Source organism: Rhizophagus irregularis, chromosome 4, assembly GCF_026210795.1.
Source record: "Rhizophagus irregularis chromosome 4, complete sequence".
Taxonomy (NCBI): Eukaryota; Fungi; Glomeromycota; class Glomeromycetes; order Glomerales; family Glomeraceae; genus Rhizophagus; species Rhizophagus irregularis.
Window position 1 is genome coordinate 790,945 of NC_089432.1, and position 22,056 is coordinate 813,000.

The 22,056-nt window shown below is 26.3% G+C and overlaps 8 protein-coding genes across 8 annotated transcripts; 5 read left to right on the forward strand and 3 right to left on the reverse strand.

The window, feature by feature from the left end:
- Positions 1 to 1,075: 1,075 nt before the first annotated feature.
- On the forward strand, positions 1,076 to 2,394 carry OCT59_023540 (uncharacterized protein; the record flags this gene model as incomplete). The annotated part of the gene is made up of 9 exons (XM_066134770.1): positions 1,076 to 1,081; positions 1,152 to 1,250; positions 1,412 to 1,438; positions 1,616 to 1,669; positions 1,794 to 1,811; positions 1,927 to 1,954; positions 2,045 to 2,137; positions 2,256 to 2,290; positions 2,386 to 2,394. The coding sequence occupies 9 exons, from the start codon at positions 1,076 to 1,078 to the stop codon at positions 2,392 to 2,394; spliced, it is 369 nt and encodes a 122-aa protein (XP_065990859.1).
- A 75-nt stretch (positions 2,395 to 2,469) lies between these two features.
- On the forward strand, positions 2,470 to 3,207 carry OCT59_023541 (uncharacterized protein; the record flags this gene model as incomplete). Its single annotated transcript, XM_066134771.1, has 3 exons — positions 2,470 to 2,493; positions 2,588 to 2,693; positions 2,760 to 3,207. The coding sequence occupies 3 exons, from the start codon at positions 2,470 to 2,472 to the stop codon at positions 3,125 to 3,127; spliced, it is 498 nt and encodes a 165-aa protein (XP_065990860.1). The 3' UTR covers positions 3,128 to 3,207.
- A 1,135-nt stretch (positions 3,208 to 4,342) lies between these two features.
- OCT59_023542 (uncharacterized protein) lies at positions 4,343 to 6,415 on the reverse strand (the record flags this gene model as incomplete). The annotated part of the gene is made up of 6 exons (XM_025324138.1): positions 4,343 to 5,112; positions 5,188 to 5,367; positions 5,441 to 5,492; positions 5,566 to 5,607; positions 5,700 to 5,725; positions 5,797 to 6,415. The coding sequence occupies 6 exons, from the start codon at positions 6,413 to 6,415 to the stop codon at positions 4,343 to 4,345; spliced, it is 1,689 nt and encodes a 562-aa protein (XP_025187851.1).
- Positions 6,416 to 8,339: 1,924 nt separating this feature from the next.
- On the forward strand, positions 8,340 to 9,960 carry OCT59_023543 (uncharacterized protein; the record flags this gene model as incomplete). The annotated part of the gene is made up of 6 exons (XM_066134772.1): positions 8,340 to 8,464; positions 8,576 to 8,831; positions 8,900 to 8,951; positions 9,483 to 9,767; positions 9,835 to 9,879; positions 9,947 to 9,960. The coding sequence occupies 6 exons, from the start codon at positions 8,340 to 8,342 to the stop codon at positions 9,958 to 9,960; spliced, it is 777 nt and encodes a 258-aa protein (XP_065990861.1).
- A 932-nt stretch (positions 9,961 to 10,892) lies between these two features.
- Positions 10,893 to 11,246, reverse strand: OCT59_023544 (uncharacterized protein; the record flags this gene model as incomplete). Its single annotated transcript, XM_025324139.1, has 1 exon — positions 10,893 to 11,246. The coding sequence occupies one exon, from the start codon at positions 11,244 to 11,246 to the stop codon at positions 10,893 to 10,895; it is 354 nt and encodes a 117-aa protein (XP_025187853.1).
- A 961-nt stretch (positions 11,247 to 12,207) lies between these two features.
- On the forward strand, positions 12,208 to 13,151 carry OCT59_023545 (uncharacterized protein; the record flags this gene model as incomplete). Its single annotated transcript, XM_025308989.2, has 1 exon — positions 12,208 to 13,151. One exon carries the CDS (start codon positions 12,208 to 12,210, stop codon positions 13,003 to 13,005), a length of 798 nt encoding a protein of 265 aa, XP_025187854.2. The 3' UTR covers positions 13,006 to 13,151.
- A 1,196-nt stretch (positions 13,152 to 14,347) lies between these two features.
- On the forward strand, positions 14,348 to 15,326 carry OCT59_023546 (uncharacterized protein). Its single transcript, XM_066134773.1, has one exon. It carries the CDS (start codon positions 14,435 to 14,437, stop codon positions 15,218 to 15,220), a length of 786 nt encoding a protein of 261 aa, XP_065990862.1. The 5' UTR covers positions 14,348 to 14,434; the 3' UTR covers positions 15,221 to 15,326.
- A 1,534-nt stretch (positions 15,327 to 16,860) lies between these two features.
- On the reverse strand, positions 16,861 to 21,539 carry OCT59_023547 (uncharacterized protein; the record flags this gene model as incomplete). The annotated part of the gene is made up of 3 exons (XM_066134775.1): positions 18,161 to 21,539; positions 17,532 to 17,711; positions 16,861 to 17,171 (listed from the first exon to the last, which is right to left on the reverse strand). The coding sequence occupies exons 1-3, from the start codon at positions 21,453 to 21,455 to the stop codon at positions 16,861 to 16,863; spliced, it is 3,786 nt and encodes a 1,261-aa protein (XP_065990863.1). The 5' UTR covers positions 21,456 to 21,539.
- Positions 21,540 to 22,056: the final 517 nt, after the last annotated feature.

Genomic DNA, 22,056 nt, shown 5'->3' on the forward strand with positions numbered 1-22,056 from the left:
AACCTTTCTTCAAAATTCTCAAAACTTGCAAGAAACGCCTCCATAAAGTCATTTGTGACCTCTTCCCGAGTTAAAACTATATTTTTCGACATTTTGTATTATAGTTTTATGGTATTTTTTAAAAAAATATTGCTTTATTTTTTGTTGGACCAAAAATTACGGGAGAGAGTTTTTCTCTCATTTTCATGCCGACCTTAATTTATATATTTTTCAACCACAATTTTCATTTTATTTATATTATTAAAATTATAAAGTTTTCAGAGCAACTCTATTAAATGTATTCAATAACATATCAATAAATAAGGTAGGATGTTATAGATATATAATCCTTCTAATTATTTACATTATTTGGCTAAAAGTAATTCAAGGTTATCAAGATATTGATTATTTAAACAATTCTAACATATTTAAGATTGTGACAAAATTGAGAAATAAATGTTCAGAATTATATAATAATATATTATAGCAACGAAACAAGATATATAAGAACCTGAAACTCAGAAAGAACAATAATTATTGTATATTAATTAATTATGAGAAAAAGATTTCAAAAAAATCCTTAATCACTCCAATGATTTCTTGTCCAACATTAACTCAATCGAAAAAAGATATAGCTCGAAAAATAATCAGCCCAATATTATAATGCTTCGATCATCTGACGAACCCAAACATTTGATTGGCTATCAGGTCATGTGGACGTTCCGACACCCATTTTCATTATTAATCAACATTTCTTTTTTTTTTTGCTAATGCGATCGACGACTTTTTTCCTTTCAGTTTCTTTAATGGTTAAACCAACTAAATTTTTTAATTGTTTTTTTTCGTTAGACTAAATTTTTTTTTGGTTTTTTTTCGGTTAAACCGAAGTTAAATTTAATAAATAAACTAGAATATGCATTTTGTAGGGAACTTCGTCCCCCATTGTTTAATTTTTTGTATTAAAATATTGAAATCAAATCCATAAGTTGCATTTTGCTACATACCCTTTAAGAGAATAGTTTAAAAATTTTTTTCAATCAAAATTTTATTTTTTATAAACCAAAAATATATTTTTTTTAAAAAAAAGATAATTGAGATGCAAGTACATTTGACGAATTTTCTTTTCCCCAATCCTTTGCCTATTCTCATTACTAACTTTTTTCTCATCCAAGAAGCGTCTGTCTCCCTATCCTCTGATGTCTTGGGGTTGGTATCAACAGTTTCACAATCAGGCTTACACTGCTCGATCCAAAACGAAGTCGGGTAAATTGGTAGGTTTTTCGAAAAGGAAATCATTCTGTGGTTGTCTAGAATCCTGTTCCGACTTCGCAACTCTAGCAACATTCTCAGCGTCAAGCCTAGCATTCTCAGCAATAATATCTGTCCTTCTCTTCTTCAACTCCTCGATTCTGGCCTTATGCTTGGCTCTTAGTTTTACAATCTCATCCATAGCCTCGTAGTACTTGGCCTCAAGCTCGAAATTCTAGGCCTCAAGTTCAGCTTTTTCATTCTAAATCTCATTATTCTCGGATTCAAGATCATCTTTCTCAGCCTTAACCTTAATGATCTCAGCCTCAACAATAATTTTTAACCTGGATGACATGATCGATTATAATTTTATATACAAGGATTACAGTATTCAATGTTACGTGGCAAATGTAAAGACGCTTTATTAATACAATGTTACGTGGTAAATATAAGGACGCTTTATTAATATGAAATAAAAAATAAATACATATTTGGTCTTAACCCGTAATAACGTAATATTTATATGTACATATAATGGGAAAATAAAATTTTATCGTTCTTAATAGTATATCCAAGCTATCAATGTAATTTAATAAGCCTGTGTAACAAGAAAGAATTTTGATCACGTTTCATCATTTGTTACTGATGATTACACATTCAGACTTTATAAACTGATAAAATGAGTAATATCAAAATTAGTTCATAAAAAGGTTGAGTATTATAAAAAGTAAGTTTTGAGTGTATAAAAAGATTGATTATTTAATTTAAAACCAATTGCTTCTATCAAATAATAAACAATTCAAAATGAATTATTTAGTTTTCGCTAGAGAATACAAAAATATATTTCCAGATGCTTCACCTGATGATGTCAAGCAAGCTTACGAAGTTAGTCAAAGAAATGACAATTTAGGTAAGTTTGCATCCAAATATCTAGCCAACACGAATATGACATTTACTCAGCTGTGTAGTATTTGTTGTTAATATGAAGCTAGTACTGTGACTTATACAGAGAAATCTTTTCCTTTTAGTAAACGTGGGGTCCGCCAACGATATATATATATTTGTAAATAATTCAAATCTTTTTTTTGAAGGAACTCGTTCAATCCGTCGATGTGAGGGTTTAGCTAATAACGCCAAACTTACTATTGATTATGGAAGACTGCTTGAAGTCATTCAAGGTGATCGTGAATTAGGTCAGCATCCAATTCTCGTTGGTTATAAACCACCATCCAGAGATACATTATGGGAACGTGTTCGAAATGCTGGGTATGATATAATCATTTTTGATCGTTGGGATTATCATGAGAAAGATGTTGGTAATGTAATTGGGTACTTGATTGATGAAGTAATTTTCACAAAGACTCCTGCTACGATTGCACTTGTCTCGGGTGATGGTGATTTTTATTGGAATGTCAAAGTAGCCCTAGAACGAGGCTGGAATGTAGAAATTTGGGCTTGGAACTCAGGTGTTAAATGATTGTTGTTTTGTTCTTTCTCAACTCTATTTCTAAACCCGTTTATGTTATTATTAGGTTTATCATTTTATGCCAAAAATATTTTGCCACCATTTCTTAATACAACTTTTATGCCACTTGAGGAATTTTATAGATATTTTTCATGGTGTTATGATAATGTTAGTAAAGTTGGAGAAATGAGAGTTCTAAAGCTTGCTGACGGAAATGCGAATCGGAACTGGGGGAGTAATGATGTGATGGATTGTTTTGTAGAGCTGAATTTATTTGGGTGGTGGCACCGAGATCGACCAGGAATTCTGCTTTTATATTTTAGAAATCAGAATGAGATGCAGAATGCACAAGCATGGTTGAGTAGGAATCACCCTGAAATATGGGCTGGGGAATTAGTAACAAGACGGCGACATTCAAGACATAATAATAACTAAATAATGTATGCCTATATGTGATGTTGTGTGTAACTGAATAAAAATAAATGTAAATTTTTTATATTAGCTATTTTTCAACTAACTGTCTAATATAAATGCAACTGATTTGTGATTATATAAATTAATATATATTTAATACTAACCCATTTAATCTAGTTGAAATTTTGGTACTGATCCTAAATTTTTTATTGAACGACAAGGCTTTTATTTACCCTGATTTTAACCAACTTTAGTATTACACTGCAGGATAAATATTATGCAATTAAAATATCCATAGCAAGAAAGGTTTTTATAGTTTACCTATTTCACAATTGATTTTAATAATTTCTAAATATTGACAACTATCTAAATTCTGGTAAGGTGATAATCACCAGCGGTGATATTTAACAATACTCTAAAAAAAAATGAAAAAAAAATTAAATTTTGGTGGTTTAAAATAAAAACCAAAATAAAAAAATAAAATTATTTTTAATGTTCCCAATTCACTATTTTTAAATTACAATAAAAAGTTTTCTAAGAACTAAACAAAACTTAGTAATAGCTAAATTTATTGAATTATTGTTATTATAACCAGTATATTCACATAAATAAAATTCCTTTTTAAAGTTTTTTTTCCATTATTCTCTAAAAATTTTATTAATAATTCACTTTTTAGACATATTTAAATTTGTAATTTTAAAAGTAGTATATTGTGAAGCTTCAAAATCTTAAACTGTATGAATTCTAATATTTAAGTTCTTGGTAAGTCTGTAAATTTAGCGGTAAAGGATGCTTTTCAAAAAGTGATCTAAATTGATTAAGGTATTAGGAAGTTTTGTCATTAACGAATTAATTTTATCATCATCAATATCATTCACTAAAGTAAAGTATTTTAAACCTTTCTGATCAAGAAATTAAATCTATCAAATTAACTGAAATATAACGTTATTATACTATGACATATTTGAGATAATTGAAATTGAAGTCTTTTTTTTTTTACAATAACTTTCACTTAAAAGATCTTTTAAAAGTATGTCAAACTCCCCCATGAAAATGACCTCTTGTTGTAAAATAATTTATATGTAACACCGCGTGATAAGATAAAAGCCACATTGATTAGTGAAATTAGTCAATCGTACGGCCACTCGTACGACCTGAAAATTACGTAACATTAATTCACTGATTTTTGATAAATTACTTTTTTTACTATTTTTATTTAACTTATTTATATTATATTTAATTATTACTTGTAGAACTAGTAGATTGTTTATTATTTTGTAAAATTATTTGCTTCAAATCTTGAATTTCTCGTTTAAGTATTTGTATTTCATCATTAGCAATTGGAACAGATTCTCGTCCGTGATTGTAACTCGTATTAATTATTGTAGCTGGAGCGAGAGGTTGTACTATTTCTTGTCCAGGGTAATAATTACTTTCATTTCTATTTCTATTTATATCATTATTTATCACTTCAGGTTGTTGTACAATTTCCTGTCCGGGATAATAATTATTTCTTTCAGTTTGATAATTATTATTACTATTTTCATTTCTATTTCTATCTATATCATTATTAATTAATGAAGCTGGAACGGGTAGTTGTACTGTATCTTGTACGGGATAATAACTATAATTTTCTGCTTCATATTGATTATAATTACTTTCATTTACAATTCTATTTCTACATCGTCTAAATAAATAGGCTCCTACAATTAATAATACAACACCACTAATCAAAAATACTACAATTACGCCAATTTTACTTGAAATATTATTAGAATCTTTGCTATAATATCCAGAATAAACTGATGGTGATGAAGATGGCGAAGTTGGCAACGGTATGGGAGCTGTTTTTGACGCTCCTGCTATTTTTGATGGTACTGCTGATGTTAATGCTACTACTTCGCCTAATGATAAAGATTTAAATTCATTCGTCCATATATATTCGTTTATATTACTGATGTCAAGTAACAGAATATCATTTTCATTATTTTTCTTATAATCTAATCCTATTAAAATTTATTATAACTTGGTTAATAATTTTATTAAACTAATTTAAATAATAGTTTTAAAAGTATATTTACCAAATGATAATACCATATAATTTCCAATTACATTTGCTTTATGATACCTTCGGGACTCCGGAATTGACCCAGAAAATTTCGGGATACGCCATTCAAAATTTATTAAATTTAATTCATGAAGTTGATCTGGCGACGCAGTGAGAAAACCTCCAAAGGTGATTACTCTTTTACCATCTAATCCTATTAAAATACAATTACATCTTATTTTAAAACACAGAAAATAGTTTGATAATATTATTGTTTATATACATACCAAGTACAGCGGATCCTCCATCTTTTCTAGGTGGTATCGTACCTGTAGTTGTCTATAATTTAATAATGAAAATGCTTAGTAGTAGTAAGTCTTTTACAATTAATTGATAATTTATAATTACTTACTTTCGTACTCCAATTATTGTTTACTGTATCATATATATAAACCTATATAAATAATTAGTTAAACTAACCCAGAACAAAATTTTATCGGATAAAACAATAACCTCAAATCGGAATTTATTTATTGATTTCTATACCTCTGCTAAACTACCGGTACTACTATCTAAATAAAAATAAAAAAATGACATATATAAAGATAGTAAATACAAAGAATTATAGAATTACTTTGCTTACCTAGATAAATTATCTTGTTATCAGGCAATAAAATGGAAGTAATCTCCAATCCCATATTTTGTGTACCAATAGGACTTGCTTTTTTCCAAACTAAGTTTATTGTATCTAAAATATTAATATTAAATCCACTCCAGATATAGAAATCTATCATTCCATTATGGTTTATAGCTGTCATCTCATAATTTAAAAGAAACGACGGGTTTTCTCCTGCTATTTTTGGAATACTCCATGAATTACTTCGTGGATTAAATGTGTTAATTGATTCCATTTTAGGATATTTGGCATTACTGATGCCTACTAATATAAACAACGTATCATTATTTGCGCCACCTATCGCGGATCCAGAATTATAATGAGGAGAAAGGGTATTAATATTTGATAAATCATTCACTTTTAAATTTTGAGTATTAAATGAGACAGAAAAATCGATATAAAAAAATTCATTTCCAATTTCTTCAAGTGGGAAACCACCCAAAATATACAATTTTTTATCAAAAAGCGTTGCAGTATGACCACGCCGTTCTTTTAGTATATAGGGTGATATTTGGCAATTTATTTCAATAAATAATTGAAATAAAAACCAAAATGTAATAATATAAACTCGATGTATTTGCAACATAACAGCACTTCTTTTATTTTTTTTTTTAAAAAAAAAAGAAGAAATTAATTTTTCAACAAAAAAAAAAAACGAATTGAAGTTTTATATTTATTGCAATTTGTGTTACATTCCAATTTGATTTTTTTTTTTTTTTGCATTTTCTAAAAAAGTCAAAAAAAGAACCGAAATTTTATATATATTTTTATAAGTTACAATGGGAAAATTATCTTATATAAGCCTTATTATTATATATGTATTTAAAATAAAATAAAGTCTATCATAAATATATTCGTCAACTCATCCATTATGTAGTTCTGCTTTGTAGAAAATTTTTTTATTTTACTTAAAAGGACCTACAATAACACGTGTTGATTGTACTACTATCTATAAAAAGTGAATTAATCTAATATTGTACGATCAACAATCGAACTAAAAAAAATGAAAATAATGCAACGTTGCACAATCACTACTGGTTTGTGATATCAATCTCGCATAATAGTATTAGCATCAAATTATTGTCTGATCAGAATAGGATTATAAGGTAATAAAATAAATCTTTTCACCCTTGTTTCGCAATTGTTTTGTGGTAATCATTTGTACATTAAATAAACTAAATTTATTTTATATTGTCAAGTCACTCAAGTGATATCAAGCGGGACGACACTTTTCCTTATAAAGAGATAAATAACGAAATAAATGTTTCTAAATTTAATAGAGATTCAAATAAGACTGATGAAACAGTTATTCGACGTCTTAACTTCAGTATTATTGTATCTTATGCAAGTTATGTAAAAGTGGATATAATAAATTAAATCTCTAGGCAAAAACTAATTAATTTAAATTAAATTTTCATGCATTTATTATTTTCCTGTCATTTTATGAATCAAAAAACTTTCTTATTTCAAATATGATTTTATTGGCGCAGTTGCTAAGTACGTTAAGTACGAGGTATTTAAAAATTTAAAATTTTAGACACAGCAATCTAACATTTATATGGCCATCCTTATCCCAAGAAAAAGTTAAATTATTTTATTTTTATTTTCAGATTCCACGTGAACGAAGTCACGATACAAATTACAAGGACAAACTATTCGTAAATCGTGAACCAAACCGCCATTACGACAGCGCCACCCTGGTGTCGAAAAATAAACCTGTGGAGGGGCGTACCTAGGCAAATTTAATATGAAATTTCTAGAATTTGGAACAATTTATGTATAGATAGAAATACCACGTGTTGTTTTATTCATAATTAGAGGTTTCGTAAAATTAAATTTTGGAGTCATAATTTTCTGTTAGAATAATTCTGGCTTGCATGCATGATTGATAAATTGATTATGAACTTTCAAACATTTTCGACTTGAACAAATTTTAAGTAGTTTTTTGGTCTTGCAACATATGCTTTATTCTTTACTACTAACTTAAAAAAAATGTTTATATACAATGAAATCCACCAATTTTAATTTTCCTTGCGCACACCTTAAAGTCAGCGTAAACAATAATTATTTATGAGTTTAGTAAATATAAATATTTGAATTTTAAAATTTATCATATATGATGACGATCACTAACCATGCTATATAAAACACATACTCATATAATCGGTTTATAATAATAATATTTTAATTCTTAACAAATTTTTGTTTCTAAGTTAAATTTTGATGATCAAAATATTATATCGCGTGCCTAGTTTAATTTTAATTTCGCCACAATTTTAATACTTACTATACTTAGTTAAACATTTTATTTATTTTTATTTTATTTATTTATCTAATCTTACCTATTATGGAAAATTTAAATAATTTGCCAAAATTGAAATTAATCTTTTTTTATATAATTTTGTTGCCGATCTTGAAATCATTCAAAACATAAAAATAACAGTTTCCCCACTATTTTTTTTTATTTTACAAATTAACATATTTTTTTATTTAATGAATTATTAGTTAAAATGGATGAAATTAAACTAAGTGATGATGTATTTGAACAAATAAAAAATTTTACTCATTATCTCCTGACTGAAGAACAAAAATCGTTAATTGATAAACTAATAACAGACAAAGAATTAAATGAACGGTATAAAAAAAATGGGGTATGTAAAAATTGTAAGAAGATTAATGCTAGATCTTTCTGGTGCCAGCCATGTGTTTCTAAACGTTTTCAACAAAATTTCAAAAATTGGACAAGTGGAAATCATGACGTTGATGAATTTATTCAAAAAGCACAATTAAAAGCTAAAGATGAAGAACATATTGTAGAATGGATTGAATATGATAAATTTGAAGATGTTGTATATTTAGCAAAAGGGGGATTTGGAACTACTTTTAAAGCAGTTTGGAAAGATGGTCCTTATAATAGACGATTGGAAAGAAAAGGTGAAACAAAAGTTGCTTTAAAGTGTTTACATAACTCACAAGGTATTACGACAGAATTCTTAAAAGAAGTAAGTTATTTTCATTAAATTTAAATTAGCTTTTATAAATGTTGAACTAACTATAATTTTCTTTTAAGGTTGAATCAAACATTTTAGTATATAATTCTCGTTGGATAGTTCGTTGTTTTGGTATTACCAAAGATCCAAAAACAAATAATTTTATGATGGTAATGGAATTAAAAAATGGTGGTTTAAGACAACATTTGAATAACAACTTCATTTCACTGAATTGGAAACAAAAGTTGTGTAGTTTAACTGCTATTTTACGTGGTCTTAGTGATATTCATATAAAAGGATTAATTCATCATGATTTTCATTGTGGAAATATATTAAGCGATTTCGTTGAACTTGCTTTTATTACTGATTTAGGATTAAGTCAACCGGCAAATATCAAATCCTCTCAAAATAATAATAAAAAAATATATGGAGTATTACCTTATGTAGCTCCGGAAGTTTTAAGAGGAAAAGAATATACTCAAAAAAGCGATATTTATGGGTTTGGAATCATTGCATATGAAATTTGTACAGGTTTCCCTCCTTATTATGATATAGCTCATGATGATTTCTTAGCAATGAAAATTTGTAATGGGTTGAGACCAAAGTCTAATTATAGAATTCCTCAATTAATTTTTGACATGATTAATCAATGTTGGGATGCAGACCCTTTAAAACGACCTAATGCAGTTGAATTAAATAATTTATTTCTTGATTTATGGAAAGATATCGCTTACAAGAAAATGGATTCTGTAATTTATGGGCAAGTTAAAGAAGCAGATGATATTAATAAAAAGTTATCTTTTTCATCACCTTTGATATCCACTGGTACTATATCATATAAAACACATCCTCAAGCGGTTTATACAAGTAGACTTTTAGATTTTAATAATCTTCCAGAACAAAAAAATGCCGATAATAATAATGATTTACTTGGAATAGAATATTCAGGTAAACATATATAGTTTTCCATAATAATTTAAATTATTTTTACAATTCTAACAAATAATATTTATAGATTCCTTAAAAATGGATTTTACTGAACTTGATATTAATTCTAAAGGTAAATTACTCTCGTATGTGATTTTTTTGATTTATTAAATTTTAATTAAAACTATCTTTTATTATAGATGAAAGTAATTAAACTTGGATTACTTAAAATTAAAGTATAAAAGATTATCGTATTTATTTTATTTGTATTTGTAATTTTGAAATTTGGAGATTAAAAGAATTATTTATGATATAAATTTAACAAATCTATATAAATTTCCTAATTTAAACGGTCTTCAGATTGGAGTCCTGCGCAAAAGTTCATATTTTTAAATCCGATCCGGTTCCAATATCTTCGTGTTTATTTATTAAAAAATTTTGTATTTACTATTAAGATATATTTTTGTACTGTATTTATTTGTTAATAAAGTTATTTATATTATTTATTACTATTTATTAAAATATTATCAATGAATTTATTATTAAAATTTATTTACTAAAAAACCATCAACAACGTGATTTTACTATTATCTATAATTTTATACTCTACAAAACAAATAAAATTTATATTAAATTCTCCATATTTTATAACTAGATAATACATATGTTAAATGTTTGATACTTTTTTTGTTCAATTAAATTTTTATAGCAAAGGATCTGCAGAAAATGGAAATTTGGCGTGGCATCAAATAAAAGTAAATTATTTGAAACTTTGGGACAAATATTATTTATTAAACTATAATATTGTTTACCGCCTGCATTACTTTTTATTTTTACGTAAATTTAAATCCTTACAAAGAATTATCAAAATTAATAACGAAACACATTTCCTAATCCGGAATCACTTACCATGAATAACAATGCATCCCATCTAAAAAAAGGTTAGCAATATTAACATTTATCAATAAAGTATTAAACGAACATTAAAGTGTTTGAATTCAAATAACAGATAATTTCGTTTTATTAATAATGATATTTATTCAAATCTATGGATATTATATAAAATATATGGAAAAAAAATCTAAAAAAAAATAACACATCAAATAATAACAAATAAATAATAATATAAAACCCTATAAAAAATTATCAACATTTATCCAGTTCATCAGATGGGAAAATGTTAATACTTTGATCCTTTAATGAATTAATAATTTCTAATTCATCATTCGTCCAATTAAATTCACACATATAACCTTTATTAATTCCCAATATCTTTAAAGAATTATGAACTTTTTGATAATTATTTACATATTTTAAATAATCTTTCCTTAAATCTTCTTCCCCCTCAATATAAATAATCCACTTTTTCAAATTTGCTCTACAATTTTTCGTAAAATATTCAAAAGATAATAGATCGATATGAAAATCTAAAAATAAATATTCAACAAAATTTAAATAATTACCCAAAGTTTTTAACCAATTGACTAGCATAATATTCATGATCTATCTCAATTTTTAAGAGTTTTAATGATGATATTTCACAAATAAGTGTATCTAAATCTTGTTAATATAGATATTAACGTCACGAAGCATTAACCAATATAAATACAACACCATACAATATCCATAAAGTATCTGGTCATTAAAAATTTATTATAACGAGGCTTCCATATGACTTTGTCTTCCAAAAAAATTATTTCTTATGTATATAATTTTTACTAGTTGTAACGAGCTCAAAATGTGTAAAGATGAAGTGCTAGGCTCCGGCCATCACGTCCGCAATTTTTTATTATAAAAATCTCACATAAAAATATGACTAGAAGAAGTATCATAAAGTAAATTTAGAATTTCTTAATATGATTCAACCTAAATTAATTACTTTCACTTCTTTGACCTTCACTTGCAAATAAAACTATCGTAAACGTAATACTTAATATTCATTTTATAATAGGTATCCTTTATTATTTTATTTAATATATATATTTCTACCAGATTTCTATTATATCGTAAATATTTCACATGAAAATTATTTATGGGAGAGTAATTAATAATTAATAATACTAAATAAGTATGTGAAATATATAGATAAAGATCTTGACATAAATAGTAATATAATTTGAAATGGAGTAACCGCTTTTTTACAAGTTAGGGCAGTGACATATATTAGCTAATATTATTTTAATAGTAACGTTTACTCCCCCAAGATTTTATGACCAATCCAATCATTTCACATAGTTTATATTATGTGTAACCTAAGATATTCTTTTACTCCCCCACCCCCTAAAATATTAGCTAATATATGTCATTGCCCTTATGATACACAATGATATAATGATCGACATGTTATTCATGAATGAAATTTTACTGTACTACTGTACTACTACACTTGTAAAACCAGGTTTACTTTTTTTTTTCATTATTATTATTATTCATAATTTCTACAATTGCTGATAACATCGAAATGCATGCTACTAACGATTCAGATAACGCAGTAAATATATCTGATATATATAATTTATCACATGAAGAATTATCTCAATTTATTCAAAATTTTAAAAAAATGGATATAAAAGAAGTAGAACCTACGACTCAAAATATTAACAAAAATATATGTGAAGAGGATTTAAGTATTGTGATTGATGAATTGGTTAATTTTTATTTCAAGATGGTAAATGAAGGAAAAGAAGACAGTATAAGTAAGCAATATGTTCTTGATTATATTAATAATCATAAGTTAAATTTACGAGAAATTCATCATTGGCTTTTAAATAATCCAAATGATTCAAATTCTATTTATTTACTTGGATATTTTAGTTATCATGGAATTGGAACTGATATTAGCAAACACAAAGCACTTGTACTTTATCAAAAAGCAGCAGGATTAGAAAATAATGTAGCTCAGTATAATCTTGCTAAAATGTATTTGAATGGAGATGGTGTCGAAATAAATCATGTAAAGGTTTTTGATTTATGTAAAAAATTAGCAGAAAAAGAATATTTGGCAGGAATGAATAGATTAGGATATTGTTACGAGTGTGGAATTGGAACTGATATTGATACGCAGAAAGCATTTGAATTATATCAAAAGGGTGCGAATTTAGGGAATTGTAAATCTCAATATAATGTTGCTTTGATGTATGAATTTGGAAAAGGGATTGGAAAAGATTTATATTTGGCAAAATATTGGTATAAAAAATCTGCTGATCAAGGAGATAATTATTCTAAAAAGAGATTAATACTTTTGATTGGAATGTATTAATTATATCTTTAAATATTCGATTAATTGCAAATTTATAAATTATTATTCTCACATACATGTTTTTTAGACAAAGTACTTTTTTTAATTTAAATTATATTAATTATTTTTAAATTTCATTTTGTGAAATAAATATTTAATTGTTATTCAAAGAATACATGTATATTCAATTATGCATACGGTCTTTATATCTATATCACGTGTAATAAATGCTCGATGTTAAAAATTTGGCCATGTACTGTACGTTACTCAGTAATTGCTTCGTACGATATTCATGAGAGTATTCTTATTCACTTACGTAACTAGATAACTTAGGTCAAACCCAAATTTAATATTTATTTATTTTTTTTCGTTCAATTTTTTATGCGGAATAGTAAAATTTTGCATGTGCGCTAACACAAATCATACGTTGACGAAAGCGGGTTAGATCGTGTGGATCAGTGGATCACAATCAATTTAAATTCGAGTCGGGGCCCAGGTCGACAAAGTACTAACGTTTCTCACTCTATAAACCTTTTTTGTAGATATTTGAATAGGTTGATATTTATTATAATCATCAAAGTAAAAATTTCTTTAATTCTCTAGATTTCAAAATATAATGTACTCATACTAATATTTTTAAAAAATATTACAAAATTATATTCACCTAATTCACGTTTATTTATTTACGTAGATTTTATATCAGGATAAATAAATAATTAATTAATCAATACAATCACTTTATTCATAAAATCTTTTTTATATTTCAATGATTTAAACTCCTTCCTTTTATCCTTTCATTCCTTTGGATGATTTATTTATGGAATATATAATTTTTTTTTTTAAACAAAAAAAAGTTTTAGAATTGAATTAAACAATATCAGATAATTAATTTATCAAATTAAATAATGTTTAAATATTATGTCAAGAATGGCCATAAATAAATCACGGGTTTGTAATAGAGGATATTAATAAATCAAATTAATTCATTATTTGTTAATACTATAAACAAAACTCGTCATGATTTCGAAGCAAAAAAGAGATGACTAAAATTTGCGATTTTATTGGATGACGATCACGTGCGAATTTGAATTATCTTTAATTTCTTTTCTGTACACGCTGTTTTTGATTGATTTGCTTGAAGATGCCGAATTTTCCTGTTAATTCAGTTACTATTAACTTTTCACATATTTTATATGTCCTTCGCTTCATTCCGTATCGACTAATAATGAACTAAGTTTAATTATTCGGATAATTTCGGATCATCACTTGCTTACGGAAATTGCAGGATCCAAAAATTGATTAGCGCTTTATGGTTGTACTACCAGTATTACAAATAAATACGTATTTATTTAAACAATCAATATTAATAAACGATTCAATACTCCTTTTTTTTATAGGAAAATTATTTAAAAATTTTCAAATTCCAAATATTTTTTTTTAAAAAATTGAAATGCAAACTATAAATAATAATTTAAATAATATTAATAAATCAAATATTAATAATTCATTCCATGATAAATTTATTAAAAATTTTAATAAATTGAATATAAAGGAAATAGAACCTACGACTCAAAATATTAATGAAAATATATATGAAGAAGATTTAGGTATTGTAATTGATGGGTTGATTAATATTTATTCTAAAATGGAAGGAAAAGAAGAAAGTATTAAAAGAAAACATATTTTTGATTATATTAATAATCATAAATTAAGTTTACAAGAAATTTATAATTGGCTTTTAGAAAATTCAAATGATTCAAATTCTATTTATTTACTTGGATATTTTAATTATTATGGTATTGAAACTAATATTAATAAACGTAAAGCATTTATTTTTTATAAAAAATCTGCAGAATTAGGAAGTAATATAGCTCAATATAAACTTTCTAAAATGTATATGGATGGTAAAGGAGTTGAAAAAAATAATAAGAAAGTTTATGAATTATCTAAAAAATTAGCAGAGAAAGGTTATTTACCTGGTTTAAATAGGTTGGGATATTGTTATGATTGTGGAATTGGAACTAATGTTAATAAGAAAAAAGCATTTGAATCATATCAAAAAGCTGCGAAATCTGGAAATATTGTAGCACAATATAATATTGCTTTGATGTATGAATTTGGAAAAGGAATCGAAAAAGATATGAGTCAAGCAATTTATTGGTACAAAAAATCTGCTGAACAAGGAGATAAATATTCAAAAATTAAACTAAAATCTCTTTCAAATGTATTAAATTAATTTAGTATTTAAAGTAGTTATATATGTAATTACAAATTTATAAAATTATACATAATAGGAAAATCTAAATATTCTATATGTGTGATTAAAATTATTATTTGGTACATTAAATTAAAGTGAACTTAGGAAAAGAAATGCCTTATTTCTAAAGGATAAAAATTAAGATAATTAATTATAAATGGTTTTTGTTGATTTAATAAACATTATGATGTAGTTTTCCATAAATGACTTCTAATCAACCAATCATTTGTCATTATTTTGATTTTGATTGGTTGGCATAATATCACGTGATATAATTAGGCCAAGTATAATGTAGGCCGGAATTATATAGTGTTGACCAGCCTTAATCTCAAATCGGTTTTGGCTACGAAAATGATCGATCACGTGAATTTCGCTGCCTCACGTGACTTAAAGCTAACGATCATTTCCACATTATTTGCTAGTGCTTCGATCCGTGTACGGATTGATCCGGATTGATCCGGATTAAATCAAAAATCCGGATGTAATCCGCGGTTTGAACCGGATTTCGTCAGATCCATCCGGATTGCCAGTTTTCGGATAACTTAAAATATTTCCGAAACCAATGATCAGAATTTAACAATTTAAGACATATTTGATAGTGCTTGACGGTGCGCATTTAATGGTAGGACTGGATTTTTTGAAATAATTTTTTTTATCCGGATTTTCGTTTAATAACAGTTTTCATCCGGATTAAATTGTTATTCAATCCGGATGACGGATTTCATCCGGATCGAAGCACTATTATTTGCTTTTATCGCTTTATAATTATGCACCATTATTCATATAATTTGCTGCGCCAATATCAAAGGTAAATGTGATAACACTGAAACGAGAAATATTATAAAAATTAATATTTTTATTACACGAATTTTCTCAATTTTAATAAATTGGATATAAAAGAAATAGACGAATAACTAAAACTTAATGCAATATATACAAAAAATAGTTTATGATTGGTTAATCTTCATTTAGTATATTTTTTTTTAGATTATCTTATATATATGGTAAGATTTTTACAAAAGATCGATCAGTTTCACGATTTTAGTGCTTACCAATATCGAACAGGCATAAAGTAATTTTTAAATATGAAAGAAAATATTTAATGGTTGGATGCATACTGTTATATCTCTCTATCTTTAAAATACTATACAGCAGTTATTGATTATAATGTAATAAAATCAGATTTATTTAATATTAGATAAGTCATAAAAAAAAAAGAATTATTTAAATTACAAACTAAGAAACCTGTAAACTTTTACTACTCTAGTCTTAGTGTTTAAATAATCCTAAAAAAAAGAAAGAATACATATTGGATAAATCATAAAAAAAAAAGAATTATTTAAATTACAAACTAAGAAAATTGTAAAATATTTTACTACTCTAGTCTTAGTGTTTAAATAATTCTTGAAAAAAAAAAAAATCAAAAATAACTTCTGTTAAATGTATAGTATCACATATAACATAGTAGAATAGTGTTGTAAAGTTTTAAAATTCGTAAATTTAATAAAATAATTTTTATCTATTTCCGATATCTAAATAATTAAACAAATTACTTTATATAAAAAAATTAACTTTTTTGTACATACAGTATTATATACTTACTCAATGACTACATGTCTTTAAATCATACAATCTTCAAAACTTTCACTAGCAAAACTAAGTAAGCCACTACAATCCAAGCAATCAGAGTTTTGATCTAAAATTTTGGTAGTTAAACGGTTTGTATAATATGCTTGTGGACGAAATTGTATAATAGAAGTTTCAGTTTGTTCTTGCAATAAAGCTTTATTGGCTTTTACAAATTCTTCTATAACATTTCTGTTTTGGTCCATATTAATACTAGTTATAGAATATTCACTATTTTCTTCATTCACTTCATAATATTCATTAACACATATAAGCCATTTAGATATAATATTTTCAAGATCTCCTATAGTTGGTCTTTTAAAAGGGTCCGAATTCCAACATTTTTTCATTAAATCTATATAACATTTTGGAGTACTTTTTATAATTTCAGGACGTTCTCCTTCACAAATATCTATAATGAGTTGATGATCATGTACTTTATTATTAAATGGAGGAACACCTGACGTAAATTCCCACATTATCATTGAGAAGCTATAGATATCACTTGCTTGAACATAAGGTTGGTTTCTTAATGCTTCAGGTGCTATATACGGTATAATTCCATAAATTTTGTCAATTTCATTTTGTAATGAGTCTTTTACGAGTTTACACAATCCTAGATCAATAATATATGTTTCAAAATTATCTGATATTAAAACATTACCATCATGAAGGTCACAATGAATAAGATTTGATTCATGTATTGTCTTAAGTCCCAAAATAATATTTTTTAGTAATTGTAATTTGTATTGCCATTTAATTTTAGCTATGTCAGATAAACATTTTCTTAAACTTCCTTTTTTTGCATAACTCATTACTATTATATAATTTAAATTATTTGGGTCTTGAGTAATCCCAAAAATTTGAATAAATTTTGAAAATGATTTTTTCTGACAATTATAATGATATTTCCACTATATAAGTGATTAAAAAAATCATTAGTTTTAATAAATAAAAGAAAAAATAAAATAAAATTTACCTCACTTAAAAATCTATCAAAATTTGATGAATTATTAAAACATTTAAGAACAACTTCATAATTTGGTAGCCTATTCCACTGTTGTTTATTAAAATTCCAACTATTAATAGGACCATCTAGCCAAATAGCTTTATGGATTTCACTAAATCCACCTTTATCATAATAACTAATATTTTTCAATCTATTATAAGATATCCACTCTAAAACTTCATAACTATTTTTAGCATTTAGTTGTGCTTCTTGAATAAATTCATCAATAAACTTGTTTTTACTTGTCCAACTTAAAAAATATTGTTGAAATTGTCTAGTATTACATTTTTGACACCAATAGTAATCAGTAAATGGTTGTTTACATTCTTTACATAATTTATTACCATAAAAATTTTTAAGAATTATTTTATCATTTTCTGCTACTTTTTGATACCAATAAAAGGCTTTTTCTAAATTCTTTTCCGTTCCTTTACCATCATAATAACATCTAGCTAAATTAATTTGTGATTCTTTAACACCATTTTCTGCTGCTTTTTGATACCAATGAAAGGCATCTTTTAGATTCTTTTTTGTTACTGTACCATAGTAATAACTTAAACCTAAATTAAATTGTGCTTCTTTAACACCATTTTCTGCTGCTTTATAATCCCAATAAAAGGCCTTCTTTAGATCCTTTTTTACTCCTTCACCATTAGTATAACAACCAGCTAAACTGTTCATTGCATATTTATTACCATTTTCTGCTGCTTTTTGATACCAATAAAAGGCTTTTTCTAGATTTTTTTCTGTTTCTTTACTATTTCTATAATAGTTGGCTAAAGTATATTGTGCATTTTCTTCACCATTTTCTGCTGCTTTTTGACGCCAATAAAAGCCTTTTTCTAAACTCTTTCCTGTTCCTATACCATTATAATAAAATATAGCTAAATTAATTTGTGATTCTTTAACACCATTTTCTGCTGCTTTTTGATACCAATAAAAGGCTTTTTCTAGACTCTTTTCTGTTCCTTCACCATGTTCATAATGTATGGCTAGATTAAACATTGCTTCTTTAACATCATTTTCTGCTGCTTTGTAATACCAGTAAAAGGCTTTTTCCAATTTTTTTTCTGTTCCTTTACCAGTTTTAAAACAATTGGCTAAATCACATTGTGCACTTTTATTACCATTTTCAGCTGCTCTTTGATACCAATAAACAGCTTTTTCTAGATTCTTTTCTGTTCCTTCACCATTGTAAAAATGTGTAGCTAAACTATTCATTGCACTTTTATGATCATTTTCTGCTGCTTTTTGATACCAATAAAAGGCCTTTTCTAAATTATTTTCTATTCCTTTACCATTTTTATAATATAAAGCTAAACTGTTCATTGCATTTTTATCACCATTTTCTGCTGATTTCTGAAACCAATAAAAGGCTTTTTCATGATTCTTTTCTGTTCCTTCACCATTGTAATAATGTATAGCTAAATTATGCATTGCATTTTTATTACCATTTTTTACTGCTTTTTGAAACCAATAAAAAGCTTTTTCTAGATTCTCTTCAATTCCTTCACCATTATAATAATGCATAGCTAAATTAGCCATTGCATTTTCATCACCATTATCTGCTGCTTTTTGAAACCAATAAAAGGCTTTTTCTAGATTCTTTTCTGTTCCTTCACCATTATGATAACATGCAGCAAAATTAAATATTGCATTATCGTTACCATTTTCAACTGCTTTTTGACACCAATAAAAGGCTTTTTTTTGATTCATTCCTATTCCTTTACCATTATGATAACATTTGGCCAAACCGTTCATTGCATCTTTAGAACCATTTTCTGCTGCCTTTTGATACCAATAGAAGGTTTTTTCTAGATTTTTTTCAGTTCCTTTACCAGTTTTAAAACATAAGGCTAAATTATATTGTGCATTTTTATTACCATTTTCAGCTGCTCTTTGATACCAATAAACAGCTTTTTCTAGATTTTTTTCTGTTCCTTTACCATTTGCATAATATATGGCTAAAATGTTCATTGCATCTTTATCACCATTTTCTGCTGCTTTTTGATACCAATAAAAAGCTTTTTCTAGATTCTTTTCTGTTCCTTCACCATTTTTATAACATGCAGCCAAATTAAATATTGCATTATTATTACCATTTTCAACTGCTTTTTGACACCAATAAAAGGCTTTTTCTAGATTTTTTTCTGTTCCTCTACCATTTGCATAATATATGGCTAAAATGTTCATTGCGTCTTTATCACCATTTTCTGCTGCTTTTTGATACCAATAAAAAGCTTTTTCTAGATTCTTTTCTGTTCCTTCACCATTTTTATAACATGCAGCCAAATTAAATATTGCATTATCATTACCATTTTCAACTGCTTTTTGACACCAATAAAAGGCTTTTTCTAGATTTTTTTCTGTTCCTTTACCATTTTTATAATGTATAGCTAATTTATTCATTGCATTTTTATCACCATTTTCTGCTGATTTTTGATACCAATTATAAGCTTTTTCTAGATTCTTTTCTGTTCCTTCACCATTTTTATAACATTTAGCTAAATTAAATTGGGCACTTTTACTACCATTTTTTACTGCTTTTTGAAACCAATAAAATGCTTTTTCTAAATTCTTTTCTGTTCCCTTACCAATGTAAAAATGTGCAGCTAGGCTATTCATTGCACTATTATGACCATTTTCTGCTGCTTTTTGATACCAATAAAAGGCTTTTTCTAGATCCTTTTTTATTCCTTCACCATTTTCAAAGCATACAGCTAAATTATTCATTGCAACTTCATTACCATTTTCTGCTGCTTTTTGATACCAATGAAATGCTTTTTCTAGATTCTTTTCTGTTCCTTTGCCATATTTAAAACACATGGCTAAATTATATTGTGCACTTTTATTACCATTTTCAGCTGCTTTTTGACACCAATAAACAGCTTTTTCTAGATTCTTTTCTGTTACTTCACCATCTTTATAACATATAGCTAAACTGTTCATTGCATCTTTATTACCATTTTCTGCTGCTTTTTGATACCAATAAAAGGATTTTTCTAGATTCTTTTCTATTCCTTTGCCCTTTTCATAATATATTGCTAAATTATATTGTGCATCTATATGACCATTTTCTGCTGCTTTTTGGAACCAATAAAAGGCTTTTTTCAAATTCTTTTCTGTTTCTTCACTATTGCAATAATATACAGCTAAATTGTATATAGCCTTTGTATTACCATTTTCTGCAGCTTTTTGAAACCAATAAAAGGCTTTTTCTAGATTCTTTTCTGTTCCTTTACCATTTGCATAATATATGGCTAAAATGTTCATTGCATCTTTATCACCATTTTTGGCTGCTTTTTGATACCAATAAAAAGCTTTTTCTAAATTCTTTTCTGTTCCTTTACCATCTTCATAACATAAAGCTAAACTGTTCATTGCATTTTTATTATTACCATTTTCTGCTACCTTTTGATACCAATAAAAGGCCTTTTCTAGGTTCTTTTCTATTCCTTTACCATTTTCATAACATGCAGCTAAGGCAAATTGTGCAATTTCATCGCCATTTTCTGCTGCTTTTTGATAGCAATAAAAGGTTTCTTTTAACAAATCAATATTAACACTTGAATCACTCATATTAGTGAGACTGAGTTACTATTATTGAGGCAATAAGTTGTCAATTTAATAATTTTTTTTCATTTATTTGAATTTGGATTTCTTTTAATAATTAAGAATAAAAAACAATGTATAGTCCTTTATGTAATCCGTATATATATGGAAATTATATGTTTACATTTAGAATTAGGTTTGTGTAATGGCGTTTGATGTATCATGTGAGAATGTCACATTTATTCTTAAACATGAAATCCAGATTATCTGTGTAACAGGCATGCATCAGGAAGTCACGAGAAAAATGTTCATCACATGTATATTTTTGCATTATTTTAAATGTACATGTAATATTTAACGTTAATGAACATCATCAATGAGATTTTTATCAAATGGCACTGAGTGAATAAATTTATATGTATTTGAAAATAAAATTTTAAATTAGCTTATAGGTGCGGTCGGAATTGCCAAATTGAAATTATGGCATTACGAAATATGGATTTTACCATTTAAAATATATAACAAAACATCAAGATTATCAGATTTACGGATTACAAATTATCTATGCCCATAATCAAAAAAAAATTTTACTTTCTTTGTGTAATTTTTGTATATTTGGCATTAAATA

What these genes read in the sequence shown, in the direction of transcription:
- OCT59_023546 (XM_066134773.1), top strand. Translation starts at nt 14,435, where the DNA reads ATGCAAACTATAAATAATAATTTAAATAATATTAATAAATCAAATATT.